At 36.9% G+C, this 19,401-nt stretch overlaps 2 protein-coding genes across 3 annotated transcripts in view; one reads left to right on the top strand and one right to left on the bottom strand.

Annotated features, from left to right (window-relative positions):
- Tmem135 (transmembrane protein 135) overlaps window positions 1-19,401 on the bottom strand; it is a 203,174-nt gene that overhangs the window by 120,091 nt on the left and 63,682 nt on the right. The window lies entirely within an intron of this gene.
- LOC150053611 (COX assembly mitochondrial protein homolog) lies at window positions 12,255-12,624 on the top strand. Of its 2 annotated transcripts, none has more exons than XM_090349133.1 (2): window positions 12,255-12,271; window positions 12,414-12,624. In XM_090349133.1, exons 1-2 carry the CDS (start codon window positions 12,255-12,257, stop codon window positions 12,622-12,624), a joined length of 228 nt encoding a protein of 75 aa, XP_090205259.1. The 2 variants fall into 2 exon arrangements, with proteins under 2 accessions (XP_090205259.1, XP_090205258.1); XM_090349132.1 differs by having other exon boundaries at window positions 12,255-12,275; window positions 12,328-12,624.

Below are 19,401 nucleotides of genomic sequence, written 5' to 3'. Positions count from 1 at the left end.
ACAAGATGAGGAGTGGGGGTGGGGGCAGGGAAATGGGGACCAAGATATGAGAAAGGGTATCAATGTTTGTGAAGTAATGCATCTTCTATGTGGTGAATATAATGTAACCTTTCTATTAATTACAATAAAAATATATGGAAAAATAGGCATGTAAATTTATTTCTACAGCTTTTTAAATAAGAGGTCATAATAATCTTTAGACTAGTTCTAAACAAAAATACACACACATAGGTTCTCTCTCCCCCCCACACACATATCCAAACATACACAGAATAAAGTAGTGGAATAAAGTATTTGACACATAAGCACTATGTTAGAAAAATAAAACATTTTCAGAGCAAATGTTAAATTATGAGAATGCAGCACAACTTGAATATAACTAATCTATAATTCACTGAGAGACCTGAAATAGGCTACTACTACTGAAGTAGACAACAAATAAAAATGATCTGAGTATTTATCCTGATAACTGATTTCCTGGGATTTATCTAGAAGGTGTAATGTACTGTGTATGCTAGGATTAAAATCAATCAGTAGCCCCATACACTCTGTCTCATTAAACAGATAGTAAATATTTTCTGCTATATGAACCATACAGTCTTTATTTATAATTATTCAACTCTGCTGTTAAGAGTTTAAAATAGCTACATGGTGGTGTGTTTTTATATCTTTATATCTAAAACACAGGTGAGAGGCTGAATTTGGCCTGCAGGCCTTGTTCTTCTGATCCTAGATAAAGATTTTTGTGATAGTACCTTCAATCATACAGCCATATGTTTTACTACATAAGAGGGGGAGGGGAAGGGAAAGGGAGGTGAGGAGGGGAGGAGAGGGGGAAAGGAGGGGGAGGAAAAAAGGAAGGGGGAGGGAAGGGGAGAGGAGAGGGAGGGAGAGGGGGAGGGCGAGGAGGAGGGAGACAGAGAGGAGGGAGAGGGGGAGGGGGAGGGGGAGGGGGAGGGAGAGGGAGAATATGTGTATGTTCTGGCTATTTATATTTTTTTTCTACTTACATGTGAATTTTAGCATTTTTTAATGGTGTCTGGGAATGTATCCCCCAGGTTTGGGATTTATTAAGTACCTTGAACCTAGAAATATGTATGATTTCACAGAATTCAATAAGTTGCCTAATAATTATTTCTTCACATATTCATTATATGATATCTTGTTTTTCTTCTTTCCAGATACAAATATAATATTAGTATTTTCCAAAAATGAAATTTGAGGTTTTTTTAGTCACTATTCTGTTAAGTACAAGAGTAATTTCTATTTATTTGCTTTATTTACTTATTTGTTTGGACTGTGGCCATCACTTCTGCAACACATTACCCAGTGAAGTAACACACGAAAAAGAATACATTATAAAGAAAGCAATAAAAATTTCCAATTCATATTGGACATGACTATGTAAGTAGAAAAACACTAAGAAATCAATAGGGAAATGATCTAACTATAATGTTTAGCAAAGTCACAAAACACAATGTTGATATCCAATATTTAATCTTCTTTCTATCTTGGCAATGACTGGAAAATAACTTTTTAAAAAATTCCCCTAGAATTGGAGGCATGGCTACAAAATTATAGACCTAAAAACTAAAAGGCAATCTTATAAGATATTAAAGACCCAAATAAATAGAGAAATTGTGGCATGATTATAAACATAAAGAATCAATAATATCAACTCTCCAAATTGATCGTAAAGTCAAAGGAATCACAATCAAAATCTATCAGGCATCGCTGATGAAATTTAGCAGTTGAGTGTGTATGTCCAACTACCTTTCAATAATTGTACCAAAGCTCTTATTGGGGAACAAATTAATCTTTTCTACCAGTGGAGCTAAAACAACTGAGTGGAAATATTATAAACTGCAACATACACCTTATTCTATGCATATAGACTAACTGAAAATGGATCACAGATTTAAATGCTTGAGCTGAAGCCATAAAGCTGGATAGGAACATTGAAAATCCTCACAAATCCATTATATTCATGGTAAGAGAGAGAACAAAATATTGTTTTGTCATGGCATGCTATAGTTATAGGATATATATCCTATTGTATGTGCACTTTTTTTTAAGTAGTAGCATTGGAAGTCCTTCCTCTTGAGTCTGGAGCATTTGAAACCACTTTGATAAATTTATGATTCAAATCAAGGTAAAGTTATAAAAAGCAAAAGGACAACTGCTTGGGCTTCTCAGTTTCTTTAAACTTATTCCTAGGGAGTTCTGAGTCACCATATAAGTTAAAGTACAAGAAGCTATATAAAAATAACCAGAGACGCCACAGCTCTATCAAAAACTGCAATTTGAGAATCCCAAATCAGGTGCCAGTCATATGAATCTCACAAGACTGAACATTCCAGCCATCTGCTTTCAAGCTGTGCCAGTCAATGTCAAATAGAACAGTAAAGGGCATCCCAGGGCAAGCCACTGTTTGACTGCCAAGTAGTACAAAATAAACACAATTGTTAACAGAACACCAGTGGCTTATGCTTGTAATCCTAAACTATTCAGGACCCTGGGAACTGAGGATGATGGTTCAAACCCAGCCCAGGCAGGAAAGTCCCTCAGAATTATAGCTCCAATGAACTACTCAAAAAGACACAAGTAGCACTGTGGCTCATGTGATAGAGCTCGAGCCTGAAGCACAAATTGGCTCAATGACATCACCCAGGCCCTGAGTTCAAACCCAAAGAGAAGCAAAACAAAACAAAGAAAAACACACAACTATTGTTTGTAGCCATCAAAATTAATATATTGATAATTGAAACTAAAAGCCTGTTAAGATTCAATTAAGAAAATGAAAAGGCAAGTTAAAAATTCCAAAAATATACTGTGTGCACATAAATACACATATATATATACATATACACATTCACTCATGACAGATCATTTGCATCAAGAATATGTATTTCTTGTAATTAAATAAGATGTTTCAGCAAAAACAAAATGAGCAAGATTTCAACAGCATGTATGTAAACACATACACACACACACACACACACACACATATATGGTGTGCAAAAAGTCAACATAAAGATGTCTAACATCATTCGTCTTTAAGGGAAACAAATACTAAATGAAAAATGAGACGTAGCTACTTGTGCACTGGAATGACTAACCACAGAGAAAACAAGATTATGCAATTATGGAGCTCCTGCAATTCTCATACTTTACTGGTAGGAATGTAAAGTGATATAGTCACTGTGGCAAATAGCTTAGCAGTTTATATAGCTATCAAAATACTCAGAAAAAATTTCCTAAGAATTGCATACAAGCTAAAATTATAGGGACAGAAATTTGTCAAGGGGCTGGAATACAGGGACAAGAAACTCAATAAATACATAGGGGGAAAAGATTTTTTTTTAGAGGAGAGATTTATAAAATAATTGATAGTAAAATCCACTAAACTGTAGACTTAAAATAGTTCATTTTCAACTATGAAAAATAAAGTTGTGTTTTTAAAAGAATGCATCCTTGTGCTCCTTTTTCCCCAAACCACTAAAAAGTTGTTCTTAACAAATTCATAATATAATTCCCATTAAACATGGTAAAAATCCTACTTGACTGGAAATTTTTTAGAAAAGACATTTATATGTTTTAGATACCAAATTACATGTGTTAGATCTCATCTTCAATTCATAAAAACTTAATTCATTTAAACCAGGAGCAGCAGTTTAAATGGAGAGTGATGAAAGCAGCACAAAAGTAGCAAAAAATACTAAACCCAAATAAATGTTAGAGATGGATAATCCAAGCTAGTGATGACAGAGTCCATATGCCATGTTTGTAGACTCAAAAGGCTAAATTGTTATGTAAAACCTACATTTCATACAATATTCTACACATATTCACCAATGGAGAACCACTGCTCTTGAGTATATGTAACTTGGTAATTAAGCAACATCAGTATCATCAATATAAACTGGTAAATAAGCAACTAATTACCAACAATCTCATCTTCACCTGGAGGTAACTATTTGTACTTGCATTTCAAGTCACCATTTGTTCAACCAAAAATGTAAGAGACATGTCTGAATCTTTCTTCAACAATTTAACATACTACATACTCATTTCTTACTCATCTAAAATTCTCATTAGATGTGCGATCAAATTCACTTATAATTGTAACTCTAGCACCTATACCTGAAAAAAAAAACAATAAATGTTGAATGAATGTAAGATGTATGAACTGACAAGCAATGCGTTACTTATACCATGTCAGATAAGTGCTCATACTTACTGTTTGGGGATATGTGGTTAACCGAAGTGTGAATACATATGTCCCAGCTGTCTTGTAGCAATTTGAAATGCTGACAGAATAATTCATGACTCACTCTTTCATCTTAATGAAATCAGCTTGGTCTTTTTAGACAGCGTAAATGTCATAATCTGTTTTCACTCAGTACACAGGAAATACACATTACATATGGAGACAATGGACCTTAACAGTGGTTTAGGGTTATGAAGAACGATACTTCTGTTTAGAGATGTAGGCTGGTTAAGTTAGCCAGGAATTTAAATGATAAGCAGATGGTTCATTTCCAAGTTCAGAGCAGTCATCTAGCATTAAAAAAGAATGTACCTTTGTAAATATATGTTCTGTCATGTTCTATCTAATGTGACAAGATGTAATCAGGACTATATTACGTTATGCTTTTCTTCTTTTAACATAGTAAAACTTAAGAAAACCATGATCCTTTTTTCCCTGAAAGGTATCTACTGACAGTTAGAGTCACAACAATAAAACTCACAAATGCTGAGGTTTAGAGTTACAATTCAATTATTCACAAGCAAAATAGAGTTCAGTCACTTGGTCATAGATAGCATTGAGCTCTCTTAACCATTAATTGGGAATGTTAAATAGTATTTTATTATATTGAGAATCCATTTATCTTTCAATTTGAGAATGTGACTAATTACCTAAATTTGATCATCCACTTAATTTTCACACAAAAGTACATAAGCACACAAGCTTAACCTATGTATTAAATAATTATAGGATGACTATACAATATCATTCATTGTCCACTATCATTTTTCTCCTCTGTCCCAATGAAATATTATTTTTCATTTCTTTTATATACTTGTTTATAATAAATCAATACTAACACTCTTGTGACTAAAAATTTTAGATGTTATCCCAGCTGTACACAGCTGCCTAGGTTGGACATTGTGCCTAGATGTGTTACACTGCTGAGAGAACAGCAGCCAATAGATGGTTGGCATTCTAGTTCTAGTTCATGCCAACTCTGCAGTTAACTATACTAGGGTATCAGAATAGTTGAAAATAAAATTTTTAGATGTTAATGTAATATCAGAAATAAGGAAGAATACTCCATAACAATATAGAGGTCAAATTATTCTGAGGATATATACTTGGTATATACAAATCTGAGGAAATGGTTTCTGTTAAAGGTTTATTATAAAAGGAGTTCTTACAGGCAGGCTCACATGTTAGAATGCTTGGACCCCAGCTAGTGGAGCTATTTCAGGAGGTGGTAAAACTTCAAGATGTTGGGCTACTTGGGGAATGTGGATCACTAGGGAATGCCCTTTAAAGGCTGTGTCAACTTCCAGCTCTCATTCTCTCTGCTTCTTGGCTGTGATGAAGTAATCTCCCCAGCCACACCCTTGCCATCTGTAAGAACAGCTTCACTACAGTGAAATGTTCTATGTAGTTTATCTTGCTAATTCCTGCTGACATTTTCCAAAGAAAGCAAATGAATGTTTTATACTATTTATAACAAAATAATAAACATATATAGCAAAAGCATATACTTTTTATTATACAAATTTTGCTTTTTCTTCCAACTATATATCACTATATGTATACACTTTTACTGGAGCAGAGGCTTGAAAGAAGAAAAGAAGGGACAGAGGGAGAGAGGGAAAGATTTATGCCTGAATCTTTCTTCCTCAACAAGTTAACATACTACATAGTAATTTCTTATTCATCCAACTCTATGCTATATTCACTTATACTTAAAAACAAATCCTGAATGAATGAAGAAAGAAAGAAAGAAAGAAAGAAAGACAGAAAGAAAGAGAGAGAGAGAGAGAGAGAGAAAGAAAGAAAGAAAGAAAGAAAGAAAGAAAGAAAGAAAGAGAGAGACAGACAGAAAGAAAGAAAGAGGGAAGAGGGAGAGAGAAGGAATACTCAAATTGAGGGAGTTATACAGTAGCAGTAGAATTATACATTAACTAACTTAAATTAACTTAAATCTACTTAATTACAGATGTAACAGTATATACATTTGGAATAAATAGTTCGAATTTTTTAGAACCAACTTGTGTATCTATACCATAAACCATTCAATATATGAATAATATACTATTTAACCATTTGACTGCTCATAGATCTTAAGTGGAACACAGGTGTTATAATTATGCTCTAAATGTCATTATTAATTCTCATGATTTCTGCACACAAGTAAAAATTTCTCTTGAATATACTGTAAAGAATGGATGGAAGGCAGGAAGCATGACCTAGTGATAGAGTGCTTCAACTCCTTTGTACTGCATACTCAGAAAACACCAGAAGTGGTGTTGTGGCTCAAGTGGTACTGCTCTAGTCTTGAGAAAGCCCAAGGATAGTGCCCAGGACCTGAGTTCAAGCTCCAGGATTGGAAAAAAAAAATGGATGGACAGATGGAGTCAGATGCTAGTGGCTCATACCTGTAATCCTTTCTACTCAACAAGATGAGATCTGAGGATCATAGCTCAAAGCCAGGGCAAGAAAGTCCAAGGGACTCTTATCTCCAATAAACTACTCAAAGTGGTACTGTGGCTCAAGTGATAGAGCACTTGAACAAAAAAAAATTCAAGGACAGAGCCCAGGCCCAGAGTTTAAGCACCAAGACCAGCCAAAAAGAAGGAAGAGAAAGAGGAGGAGGAGGAGAAGGAGAAAAAGGAGAAGGACGATGAGGAGGAGGAGAAGGAGGAAGAGGAGGAGGAGGAGGAGGAGGAGGAGGAGGAGGAGGAGGAGGAGGAGGAGGAGAATAAATTAAATTATAGAATATATACAAGTTGGGGGGGGGGGTTGCCAGTCTTGGGGCTTAAACTCAGGCCCTGAGCATTGTCCTTGGGCTTTCTCAAGGTCAGAGCTCTACCACTTGAGCCAGAGCACCACTTCCAGTTTTTCCTACATATGGATACAGAGGAATCTAACCCAGTTTCTTCACACATACTAGGAAAGCACTCTACCACTAGGCCACACTTCTGGCCCCAGGTTTAATTTTTAATGAGTAAATCTTTATTGAGTATCTACATAAATAGTATTTCACAAGTGATGGCAACTCACTCTTGAAAAACATTTCTTTAACCTTCCCATAATGAGCAATTCAGACATTACTGGTAAACTTTTCTTAAACACAAACAATGGAAATACACAAAGAAAAGAAGAGCATTCAGACTTGGAAAAGTAATTCTAGAGTACAAACTAACAGAAGGTTTGAACCAAGTGTGTGTCCATGCACATACAAACATAAGCAGTCAAGTACCCAAAAATGCATGTGCAAAAAGGAAGAGAAAATGGGAGAAAAACATGAGAAGGGGTATCAAAGTACAAGATGTAATGTACCCACCTGACAAAGGTACCCACTACCTGACAAAGGTAACTGTAACCCCTCCAAACATTACCCTAGCAATAAAGTACATTTTAAAACAAAAGTGTAAGGTAGACACATATAGTGGAATAAACAAGGCCTCTTCAATGGATCAAAGACCTCAATATCAGAACTGAAACTGCTACATGACAGAGTAGGATAGCGACACTGGAATCATAGGCACAGACAGAAACTTCCTGAACAGGTCACAACAGATTGGAGAAAGACTAGACAAATGGAACTACCTAAAAATAAAAAGGTTCTGCACAGAGAAAGACATAGCTACTAAAACAGAAAGACAGCCGACCAACTGGTAAATAATACATCAAAGACTTAATACCCAAATCTACAGAGAACTCAAGAAACTAACCCCTGCCCAAACCCAACAAATCAATTGCTAAATGTGCGAGGGAACTAAAGAGAGACTTGTCAGAAGAAGAGGTAAAAATGGCAAAGAAACAAATGAGAAAATGCCCCTTATTGATGGTCATAAAGGAAATGCAAATGAAAACAACCCTAAGATACCACCTTATCCCAATCAGAATGGCCAATATTCTGAACTCAGACAACAACAAACGCTGGATGGGATGTGGAGAAAGAGGAACCCTAATGCACTGCTGGTGGAAATATAAACTAGTACAACCATGTTGGAAAGCAGTTTGGAGGTTCCTCAAAAATCTAGACATAAGCTGAGAATCAAGTTTCAAAGCCAGCCTGAGCACAAAAGCACCTAAGACTCTTATCTCCAGTTAAACTCTAGAAAACAGAAAGTGGGGCTTAGGCTCAAGGGTAGGGCGGTAGCCTTGAGCTGAAGAGCTCAGGGACAGCGCCCAGGATGAGTTCAAGCCCCATGACCCACCAAAAAAAATAGACCTTCCCTACAACCTAGCCATACCACTCCTAGGCATCTACCCTGAGCATCATAAGCCAGGATAGGATAAGGACACCTACATTGTCATGTTCATCACTGCACAGTTCACAAAAGCCAGGTGATAGAAACAACCCAGATGCCCCACCACAGATGAATGGATACAAAAAATGTGGTCCATATATACAATGAAATTCTACATAGCCACAGACAAGATAAAATAATGGCATTCACTGGGAAGTGGATGGAACTAGAGCAAATCATGTTGAGTGAGATATGCCAAGACCAAAGGAACAAAGAAGTATATCTAAACAATATAAGAGTGATGATGACTCAATACTCAGGTACTCCAACATGAACTTAAGAGACATAAATACAGCAATATAGACATATAAACCTATGATAGGATATATATACTATAGATATTGATACATAGATTACACATAGAAATTTTTTGTGACTACTTGTTTGTAGAACATGACATCTGAAATATGATGTAAAGCTTCAGTGTAAATAAAAGTTTTCATTAAAAAGTACAAACAGGGCCAGGAGTTTAGCCTAGTGGTAGAGTGCTTGCCTAGCATGCACGAAGTCCCAGGTTCGATTCCTCAGTATCACATACATAGAAAAAGTCAGAAATGGTGCTGTGGCTCAAGTGGCAGAATGCTAGCCTTGAGGAAAAAAAACCAAGGACAGTCCTCAGGCCTTGAGTTCAAGGCCCAGGACTAGCAAAAAAAAAATGCAAACAAAACAAAATACAAAGTTGTTATAGTTTTTTTTCTATCAGCTTTAAAACTGTATTTTTATTATTAAATTTGCTTTCTATTATAGATGTACAAGAGATTTCAATTAGGCTCTGAAATTCTTTTAAAGTTAAGAAAAGCAGGGCCAGGAGTTCAGCCTAGTGGTAGAGTGCTTGCCTAGCATGCACGAAGCTCTGGGTTCAATTCCTTAGTACCACATGCACAGAAAAAGCTGGAAGTGATGCTGTGGCTCCAGTGGTAGAGCACTAGCCTTGAGAATGCCCAGGACAATGCCCAGACCCTGAGTTCAAACTCCAGGACTGGCAAAAAAAAAAAAAAAAAGTAGGGATAAAAACTGAGAAGCATGGAGAGAAAAGGTCTCGGATGCTGAAATGCTGGTGTCACAAAACCTGGAGACCACGACTCTTGGTTCCTTCACGGAAAGGTGCCTGTGGAGGAGCTGGTCCCCAGGGAGCAAGTAACATGGAATGAATAGAGACCGTAGTATTTTATAATCTGGCACTTCAACTGGTTACTTCACACTAATTGAACACAAGGCTAAAAGAAGTAAACTCAGACACCAAACTGGTTTTCTGACTATTTTTGTGATTTGGGGGTTTGTTTGTTTGCCAGTCCTAGGGCTTGAACTCTGGGTCTGGGTGTTGTCCCTGAGCTTCTTTTGCTCAAGGTAAGTATTCTACCACTTAATCTACAACGCCACTATGGCTTTTTTTAAATAATTTACTGGAAATAAAAGTCTCATGGACTTTCCAGCTTCAAACCAGGACCCCGCAGATCTCTGTCTCCTGCATGGCTAGTACAGGCATGAGCCACCAGCACCAGGCTAGAATGTTTAAAAATCTATAAACAGTGACTCAGTATTGAATTCTTCATCTAAAGTCAAAAGAAACCAACAAGAAATGGAATGTATACAAAACCATTCACTCAATATTGCTTTGTACTTGGGGGGAGGGGGTTGAAGCCTGTTAGTAAATACATTGCAAAAGAACTCAGTTCTTTTTATCTATCTTTCTAAGTGTGAGGATAAAATAGATTCCCACTCTAAATCATTCCTAATTCCATAATTTAACACCATTTCCTGTACTAGTTGGCCTCTGCTATTGACTTTTACTTCCATCATAAATTACTCTTAACAAGAATTCGAAATCCAAACATAAATTTAGAAGCACAGACAGTACACATAAGTACTTAATAATTAAAACCAGCTTTCTTCAAATGTAATGTTTCCTTCTAGCACTTCTAAATAGCTTAGACTTTATGGAAACTGTACTCTGTTAGTAATTTTTAACACCAAAAGTGGAAAAAGTTTTAAATACCACATTTTCATATAATCAGTGAATCCTTCTCTCTGGCAAGCAAGCACATGTACTATGTGCTGTATTTAAAAAAGAAAAAGAAAAGCAAACCTTTTAGTACTTGTAAATCCATACATTTTACCCAAGAAAAAAAAGGTAAAACATATTATAGTGTATTTTTCATTACAAATAATTGTTTTCAATACGATCATTTTTAAAGTACCATTTTAAGGCAAGTATGAGCAATGGCAATAACATAAATATAAAACTACAAATTACTTAATAAAAATGTTTAAACATAAACATCTCCTCACCATGTATATCAAAGTTTGTATGACTACATATTAAAAAAAAATTAGCCCAGACTTCTAAAGAGACAGCTACAAAACTTAAATTTTAAAGAGCTATTAATAAAGATATGTTATAATTACTTTTGAAAATGATCAATAAAGACTTATTGGTCCTATATATACTCTATTTGCATTACACCTTAAAAGTAACAAATCACTTTCATATATGTGCTAACTTAAAAGGTAGATTCTGATTATAATAAAATACAATGGCTAAATAAGCAGGGTTCTCAATCCTTTGCATCATGACCCCACAAAGAGCTGCCACAACGTTCCCACAGGTATTGCCAAGATTAAGGTTAATGTTATTATCACTATAATTCGCTAACCACTTTGTTTTCAAGTAACAAAGTACACTAAGATGCAATAAAGGCTGAATTACATTAGTAAGGAGATAATATTTTCACTCCTAAAACCTCAACTATATTGTTCCTTGATTTCATTTGATAGTGTTCTGTTCTTTCTGCCCAGCCTAATAGTTTGTCTAGTTGTTCAGTCTCCCTAGATGCCCTTTTACTCTCCCTAGATGCCCTTTTACAAGTTTATCTTAAGATCTGGCTCCCAAACCCAGTACCTTTGTGCATACCTGTAATACCAGCTACCTGGAAGGAGGAGGGTGATGGATAATCCAGATTTCAAGGCCTTACACTCCCCCACACACACAAACACACACCTACACATCTAGCTCCTTGCTATGAAGACTTCACTCTCATCTCCTTAGAAAGGCTTCTCTAGATCAGAGGATTTCCAGGGTCTGTTTATTTTCTACCTTTCATCATTTGTGACATTTAACATCTATTTATTATTGCCCTGCTTTTCTTCTATAATGTAAGCTCTATAAAGACAGGGACACTATTTTATGTGTTTCTTGGCTCAACATCTAGAAGTCAGGCATACAGCATTCAATATACATTTCTGAAGGAAAGCAAAGAAGGAAAATATGTGTTCACCTTAATGGCATTTTCCCCGTTAAGCCTTAGAAGTCAAAACTACTATGTAAAATCTCAGCTCTAAAAATGAAAAATAATAATAACAATCAACAGTGTGATCAGAGTGAAGAATAAGAAGGGAGAGAAAAGAGGGAGAAGGAAAGGAAGAAATGGAGGAAGCAAATCACTGTAACAGGGCAGTAAACTAAGTGCAATGGTAAACAGAAGAGATTATACTCTGTTCAAAAGGAATAACCCTAAATTGTCACAATTAAAGATATAATGCAAAGAAAAGGACTGAGACAGGTGTGGCAGAGGGTGCCAGGCCCCTCTTTCTCTGCTTTTGGGGAGCAACCTATGATGGCCTCCAGCCCTAGCTCTGGCTCCTCCCCTCCCTGCGCTGGGCGGGTAGCTGCCTAGGGACTCCCTCTTCCTTCTGCAGCAATGGCGTTGGACCCCGCAGAGAAAAATCCTTGATTCCAGTTAATGGAGGTACAAAAGTTGGATCTGAATAATTCAGGATCTCAGACATGTTGAGAAAGATGTTCTGATCCCTAAAATAATGAGAGAAAATGTCAAAGAGAGATGTTCTGAACAAGTTCAAGATTTTACAAAATGTTGCAAGGACACTGGAAAGCTTATGGTAGTTAAATGCCAAAAAGAAAATTCTGCATTGAAAGAATGTCTCACTACTTACTATAATGATCCAGCTTTTTATGAAGAATACAAAATGGAGTATCTGAAGGAAAGGGAATACAGAAACACCGGTATTCCTACCAAGAAAAAGCTGCAGAAGCTTCCCACAAGCATGTAGGCCAAAATGTTCAATGAATCAGCAACTCATATTTATAAAGATCTTTTAAAAGTCATATGAAATAATGAACTTCAGAATTTGGTTGCTTTGTTCTAATTATGGAAATATTTTTTATGAAATAAAGACCTTTATTTAAAAAAAGATATAATGCCAAGAGATAACAACACACACTGAGTATTAAATGGGTATGTGAGTATGTTAAATGGATCTAAATACCTCCCAAAGTACTGGAATTTGAGGTTAAAGGCAAGTTTCTTACATGATAGTGTCATATAAAAGGAGCTATGGCTGAGTTTCCTGTAACTGTCTTTGGTTTGTCTTTCTTGAGATTAGACTAGAAATTCTATCAATTCTGTCATGCCAATGTCCTTCCCTTAATTGTGACTTATAGTTTAAATTATCTAAGTTTGCTTCTGTTTACAAAACAACTATAACACATATTTAAAACACTGTGGATTTTAAAATCATTCTCACAGCTAATATAAAAAAACTATCACAGACCTAAAGTCACCATGTAGAAATTACATATATGTTATGAATTTCAAGTACAAATCTAAATCCTAGGTTCATAATTTGCTAACTGCATAATGTGAGCTTGAATGGGTATTGTTAATCTCAGCGTATTTTATTAGCTACTGATGATAGTAGCATTTGCCTTATTGGGTTATGAAGATTAAATAAGATAAAAGAAGTTAAAACACTCAAAAAAATCTGGAACAGAGTCAGGGCTCTTTTAGCAGTTAATTCTCATCTTGCTTCCCAATAAGGAAAGGGTGTTTATTGTGGAAAAAATAAAAAGTCAACTCTGACTCGAGCAGGGTCAGCAAATATATCTCACAGCCAAGCCAGCCCATCACCTGTTTTATAGGACCTAAGTATGATCCTAGGACACATGAACATGGCCTTATATGGAAATAGGTCTTTTCAGATACAATCAGTAATATCAGGTATTAAAATAAGCACTAAATCCAATTATTCATATGGTCTTGAGAACAGGAATGGAATGTGGACACTAAGTTACACAGATATACAGAGTAGATGGCCATGTACCGACAGTGACAAGCCAAGAAACAACAAGGATTGCAAAGGCCACCACCAGACCTGAGCAAGGAATAGAAGGGATCTTCCTACAGACATCCAGGTGAGCACTCTGCTGCCAACCTTGCTTCCAGGCTTTGAGCTTCCAGAACTATATAAGCCACTAAACTGGTGGTCATTTCTTATGGCAGTCAGGGACAACTTTTTCGAGGGGGGGGGGGGAGTCATGGGGCTTGAACTCTGGGCAGGGGCACTGTCCCTGAGCTCTTCAGCTCAAGGCTACCGCCCTATCCTAGAAGCCATAGCCCCACTTCCCATTTTCTAGTGATGAATTGGAGATAAGAGTCTCCAGTTCTTTAGTGCCCTGGCTGGCTTTGAACTTTGATCCTCAGATCTCAGTCTTTCAAGTAGCTAGGATTGCAAGCATGAGCCACTCTGTATGGCTTACACAAATTTTTTTAAATTAAAAAAAGTTATTTCTTGAATGTCAAAACCATTTAAAATTCAAGTTTCATAAAGTTTATCTGGAGCAAGCCATTCTTGTTAGTTTATATAGTCTACAGTGGGTTTTATCCAACACTGGCACAACTGAGTATCTGCCACACAAATCTATGACCCCCACAGCCAGTATAACCTAGGTCAAAATAGAAAAGTTGCCCAATTCCTGGGCTTCAGCTTCACTAAGAGGAACTGATGTCCAAGCTAGAGTTCTGACACAGACCTGCAGAACACCAGAGACCAAACACCAGCTAACTACAAATGTAAATGAACAAACCAAATCATCTAGAGATTTTTATCAAGAGAAATGGCTTAATTTTCTTTTTTTAATAAACATGGATTTGCCCTCCCCCCAAAAAAGCCTGGGAAAACTTGGAAACAGAGGAATGGTTCAAGAGGCAGAGCACCAGCTATGAGTGAAAAAGAATAGCAAACCACAAAGCTGCTAGTCAATAACAGTATGGTGTTTCTGTAAAATAAATCAGGTGACATAACTCAGTTATGAGCAAACTAGGCAGAACAGAAAGAATGAAACTAGTAATTTTTATGTATAAATTCAGGCAGCAAATATCCATCAGATCTCCACAAAGTATCTGAGATGTCCTAAAAATAGATCCTTTCAAATACAACTGAAAAAAATATTTTACAACTTCAATGCTGACTGACATACTCTAATCTCTTATCTACATGCAAATTCTAAGCAATTAAAGCTATTGACATTAAGAACCTAATTGCCCGTATCATCAAATTATCCCAATTATAAAGCCATCCTATTAAAAGAGTACTTTTACAACCATTTTCCTATAACAAAATGTTTGACTGTAGTGTGGAATTTCTGTAGAGATTTTTTAGTAAAATATTATGTGAACTACTAGGACAGTAATTCCTTTAACAACTAAACCAAATCTGCTTAAGCCACCTTAAGCCACTCCTCAACATTCCAGAAGCTTCTCCTATATTTAACACTGTTACATGCACCATAATACCCCATCCTTTCCCCATGATTTTAATTATTTATTCTTCCAAATTATATTGAATTTTATATGTCCATCAGGCACAGTGATACCCACAATACCCTACTTGTATTTTTTTCTGTTTTTGTTGTTGTTGTTGTTTCTTTTTGTTTGCCAGTCCTAGTGCTTAGGGCCTGAGTACTGTCCTTGAGTTTTTTCTCAAAGCTAGAATGCTACATCTTGAGCCACAAGCACCACTTGTGGCTTTTTCTATGTATGCAGTACCAAGGAATCAAACCCAGGTCTTCATGCATGCTAGGCAAGCACTCTACCACTAGGCCAAACTCCTGGCCCCCGTATTTGTTTTTAAGGCTAAATGTTAGTTGAACAAAAACAACTAAATCCATGCCTGCAAACCTAGCTACTCAGAAGGTGGACAACCAAGGCTAGAAAGGTTAGAAAGCAGAAGAGTCCAATTAATCACCCCAGTCCTGGCATGAACTTGTACATGTGCTTGCTCGCGCGCTCTCTCTCTCTCTCTCTCTCTCTCTCTCTCTCTCTCTCTCTCTCTCTCTCTCTCTCTCTCTCTCTCTCTCTCTCTCTCTCTCTCCCCCTCTCCCTCTCCCTCTCCCTCTCCCTCCCTCTCCCTCTCCCTCTCCCTCTCATACACACACACACACACACACACACACACACACAAAGAAAACAACTAAATGACAACAGAAACAATGAATATACCCATGACACCAATTTGTGCACAAAAATGCCTCCTCCACGAGGACTTCCTTTTGCCCTGCTTACCAACCTAGAATTCACATTCATGCTTCCAATGTAGTCTCCCTGAAAGACTTTTCCTATACAGCCTAGCAGCTATTCTACCTGTCTCCACATTACTAAAACAATATTTGCTGTACCATATTATACTATTACCTACTCCTCACAAAACCTTGAGTCTCTCCACTCAGCCTTACTTCCATAGCACTTAACTCATGGAAAAGAACATGTGAGAGGTCAGAATATGCTGGGTGGATAAAACTGAGATTACCTGAAAATGCAGATCAATAAAGCTCTAGGTCCTGCAACATTATATACTCGAGTATTTTCCCCCTCAAGTCCAGTGTTTTGACAAGTTACTGCTGTGATTATATATTTTAGATTCAGTAATATGGAATTAAGGGTAGTTCATCTTGTACTATAAATTATTTTATTATATAAATAGAATTATAATTGGAACATGCTTTTTTTCTACTAGAATTCCCCATTTCAGAGATATCAGTCACAATTAATAACCCACGTAGAATGTTCAAGTGATTCCTTTCAGTCTTCTATCTATCTCTATATATAAATATTATAATAAAGGCCTATGTATTTGAACATGTCATAAGTCTTCATAAATATTAAGTATTAATTTATAACAGTAGTTAGAAGCATCCAAAATAAATGTTGTAATTTCACTGTAATTCTCTAATATCTGGAATCAATTAGCTCAGGAACATTTCAAGAGGGCCACCCAGTAATAAACACAAAATAAATTGTGTCTGCTGTCCTGTTAGTGATAATTTTTTATTGCTACCTCAGTTTCAGATGTCAGAGTAATGACTTCCATACTCTGATTAAAATGCAAATTGAAGCCATATGTCAGAAAGGCAGTCTTTCAGTTCCCTGTTTTCTTAGTTTAAGTACAATAAAGGTTTGAAAAGTCCAACAATTATCCAAACGAACTTGGCTGATTCTAGATCTAGATAATGTAGAATTTTAAAATTCAAATTCTGGCAATATATGCATTCTGTTCTACATCAGTAAGCAGCTGTTTTTAGGTAAGTACATATGTATGATTGACCAGAGAGGGTAAAAATTATAAAAACAGCAACAGAATAAATCTCAATTTATTTTCTTTAACAATAATAATTAGATGGTGCTAGTGGCTCATGCCTAGAATACAAGCTATGCAGGAGGCTGAGACCTAAGGATTTTAGTTCAAAACCAGCAGAAGTGGAGAGATGGAACAAGTAGTGGAGCTTCAAGCCTTAAGTGAAAAGGCTGAGTGAGAACAAAGTCCAAGTTCAAGCTTATACTGGCAGAAGACCTGGGTCTGATTCCTCAGTACCATATACATAGAAAAAAGCCAGAAGTGGTGCTGAGGCTCAAGTGGTAGAGCTCTAGCTTTGAGAAAGTCCAAGGATAGTGCCTCAGGCCCTGAGCTCAAGCCCAGGACTGGCAAAAAAAGCTCTCTGTAAATCTTTTTCTTTTTGCCAGGACTGGGACTTAATTCAGGGCTTGGGCATTGTCCTTGGGCTTTCTCAAGGCTAGCACTCTACCACTTGAGCCACAGAACCAGGGCACCACAGCCCACTTTTCTGTGTATATGGTACTGAGGAATCGAACCCAGGGCCTTGTGCATGTTAGGCAAGCATTCTACCACTAGGCCATGCTCCCAACCCTGTAAATCTATTTTTAATCTTATCTGCTGAAGTAATTACTATTTGTATAAGTGTGTGCATGCGTGTGTGTGTGTGTGTGTGTGTGTGTGTGTGTGTGTGTGTGTTTATGAGAGGGAGACAGACAGACAGGCAGGCAGGCAGACAGGCAGGCAGGCAGACAGACAGTGAATTCTAGGGCTTGAGGGCCTGGGTACTGTCCCTGAGCATTTTTGTGATTAGTGTTCCACCAATTAAGCTCCATTTCCACCTATGTGTTAGTTAATTGGATCCAGGAGTCTCACAGACTTTCCTGCCTAGGCTGGCTTGACAACTGCAGTCCTCAATTTTAGCCTCCTCAGAAGCTAAGCCACCAGCACTCAACCCAATCTATAGCCTTATAGGGTAGACTGACATCTTATTTACTTTCCTGATATAGTAAATAAATCCAAGTCTGCATAAACCAACTTTACAACTCTTTAACTCTTTCACTATCTCCAAAATTTCATTACTGCTAATGATAATCTGATTATTTCAATTTGGTGGAATTCTAGTTTGTTCCTCAGAACTTTTCTGCACCTTTGTATACAACTCTGCCTGAATATGCAGATAAGTCTTAGTATTCATCTTGTTCAACATTCCAGGGTTTTTTTTTTTGGGGGGGGGGGTTGTTGTTGTTTTTGTTTTGTTTTGTTTTTGTGGGTTATGGGGCTTGAACTTAGCATGGGCTCTGTCCCTGAGCACTACAGCTCAAGGGTACCACCCTACCCCTGGGCCTGGGCTTTGTACCTGAGCTCTTCAGTTCAAGGCTACCTCCCTACCCTGAGCCAAGCCCACTTCTCATTTTCTAGAGTTTAATTGGAGATAAATGTCTCAGGTCCTTTTGTGCCTAGGCAGGCTTTGAACCTTGATCCTCAGATCGCAGCCTCCTGAGTAGCTAGGATTACAGGTGTGAGCCACTGCACCCTGCAACATTCCAATTTTTTAAAACATGAAAACTAATAGCTTTCAAATTGTGCCCTGTTATCTGTTAAGACTTCCCTCCCATAGCTGAAAACATGGCTTACTGGTAGAGTGCTTGCCTAGCATGCATGAGGCCCTAGGTTCGAATCCATGATACTACATAAATAAAATAAATTCTTTAAAAAGAAAAAAGGGGCCGGGAGTTTGGCCTAGTGGTAGAGTGCTTGCCTAGCATGCATGAAGACCCGGGTTTGATTCCTTGGTACCACATACTTAGATAAAGCCAGAAGTGGTGCTGAGGCTCAAGTGGTAGAATTCTAGCCTTGAGAAAAATCCAAGGACAGTGCTCAGGCCCTGAGCTCAAGCCCAGGGCTGGAAAAAAAAAAAAAAAAGTTCATTTGTTTGTTAAACTTGTCATTTAAAATATGATGTAAAAATCAACATTAATAAATTCTTTTAAAAAAATAAAAAAAAAGAAAAACGATTTCCCCTCCCATCTTATTTACTTCTTAGCATGTGCAATCTAGCATAATCAATCATTCAGTTATCATTCAGTGTTTTGTGTAACAATCTTTTTTTCATTTCTTTGAGCAATAACCCTAGCTCTTTCTGCCTTTTGAAACAGTATTTTTATTTCTAAGAACACGTTTTCTTTCTCTGTTTCTTTTCCAAAACACTCTATTCTTGTTTCTCTAAGAAAATGATTTATTTTCAGGTTTGGTCCTTTTCCCAAACTATTTGTTTTTTCCAAGGTTGAATTTTTTCCCAATATGCACTGTCTTTGAGGACAGTTTACTTCCTTCAAATGTCTGCAAATACTTGATTGCCTATTTATATTTATGAACAAAAGGACTAGGAAGATACTCAATATGTATATCTACATAGGCAATACAGAAATGTCCTCTGTG

The sequence above is a fragment of the Megascapheus bottae genome, chromosome 16 (assembly GCF_031878675.1).
Source record: "Megascapheus bottae isolate mThoBot1 chromosome 16, mThoBot2.hap1, whole genome shotgun sequence".
NCBI lineage: Eukaryota > Metazoa > Chordata > Mammalia > Rodentia > Geomyidae > Megascapheus > Megascapheus bottae.
The sequence above is the reverse complement of the archived record's forward strand: the minus strand, read 5'-3'. Positions and strand labels throughout refer to the sequence as shown.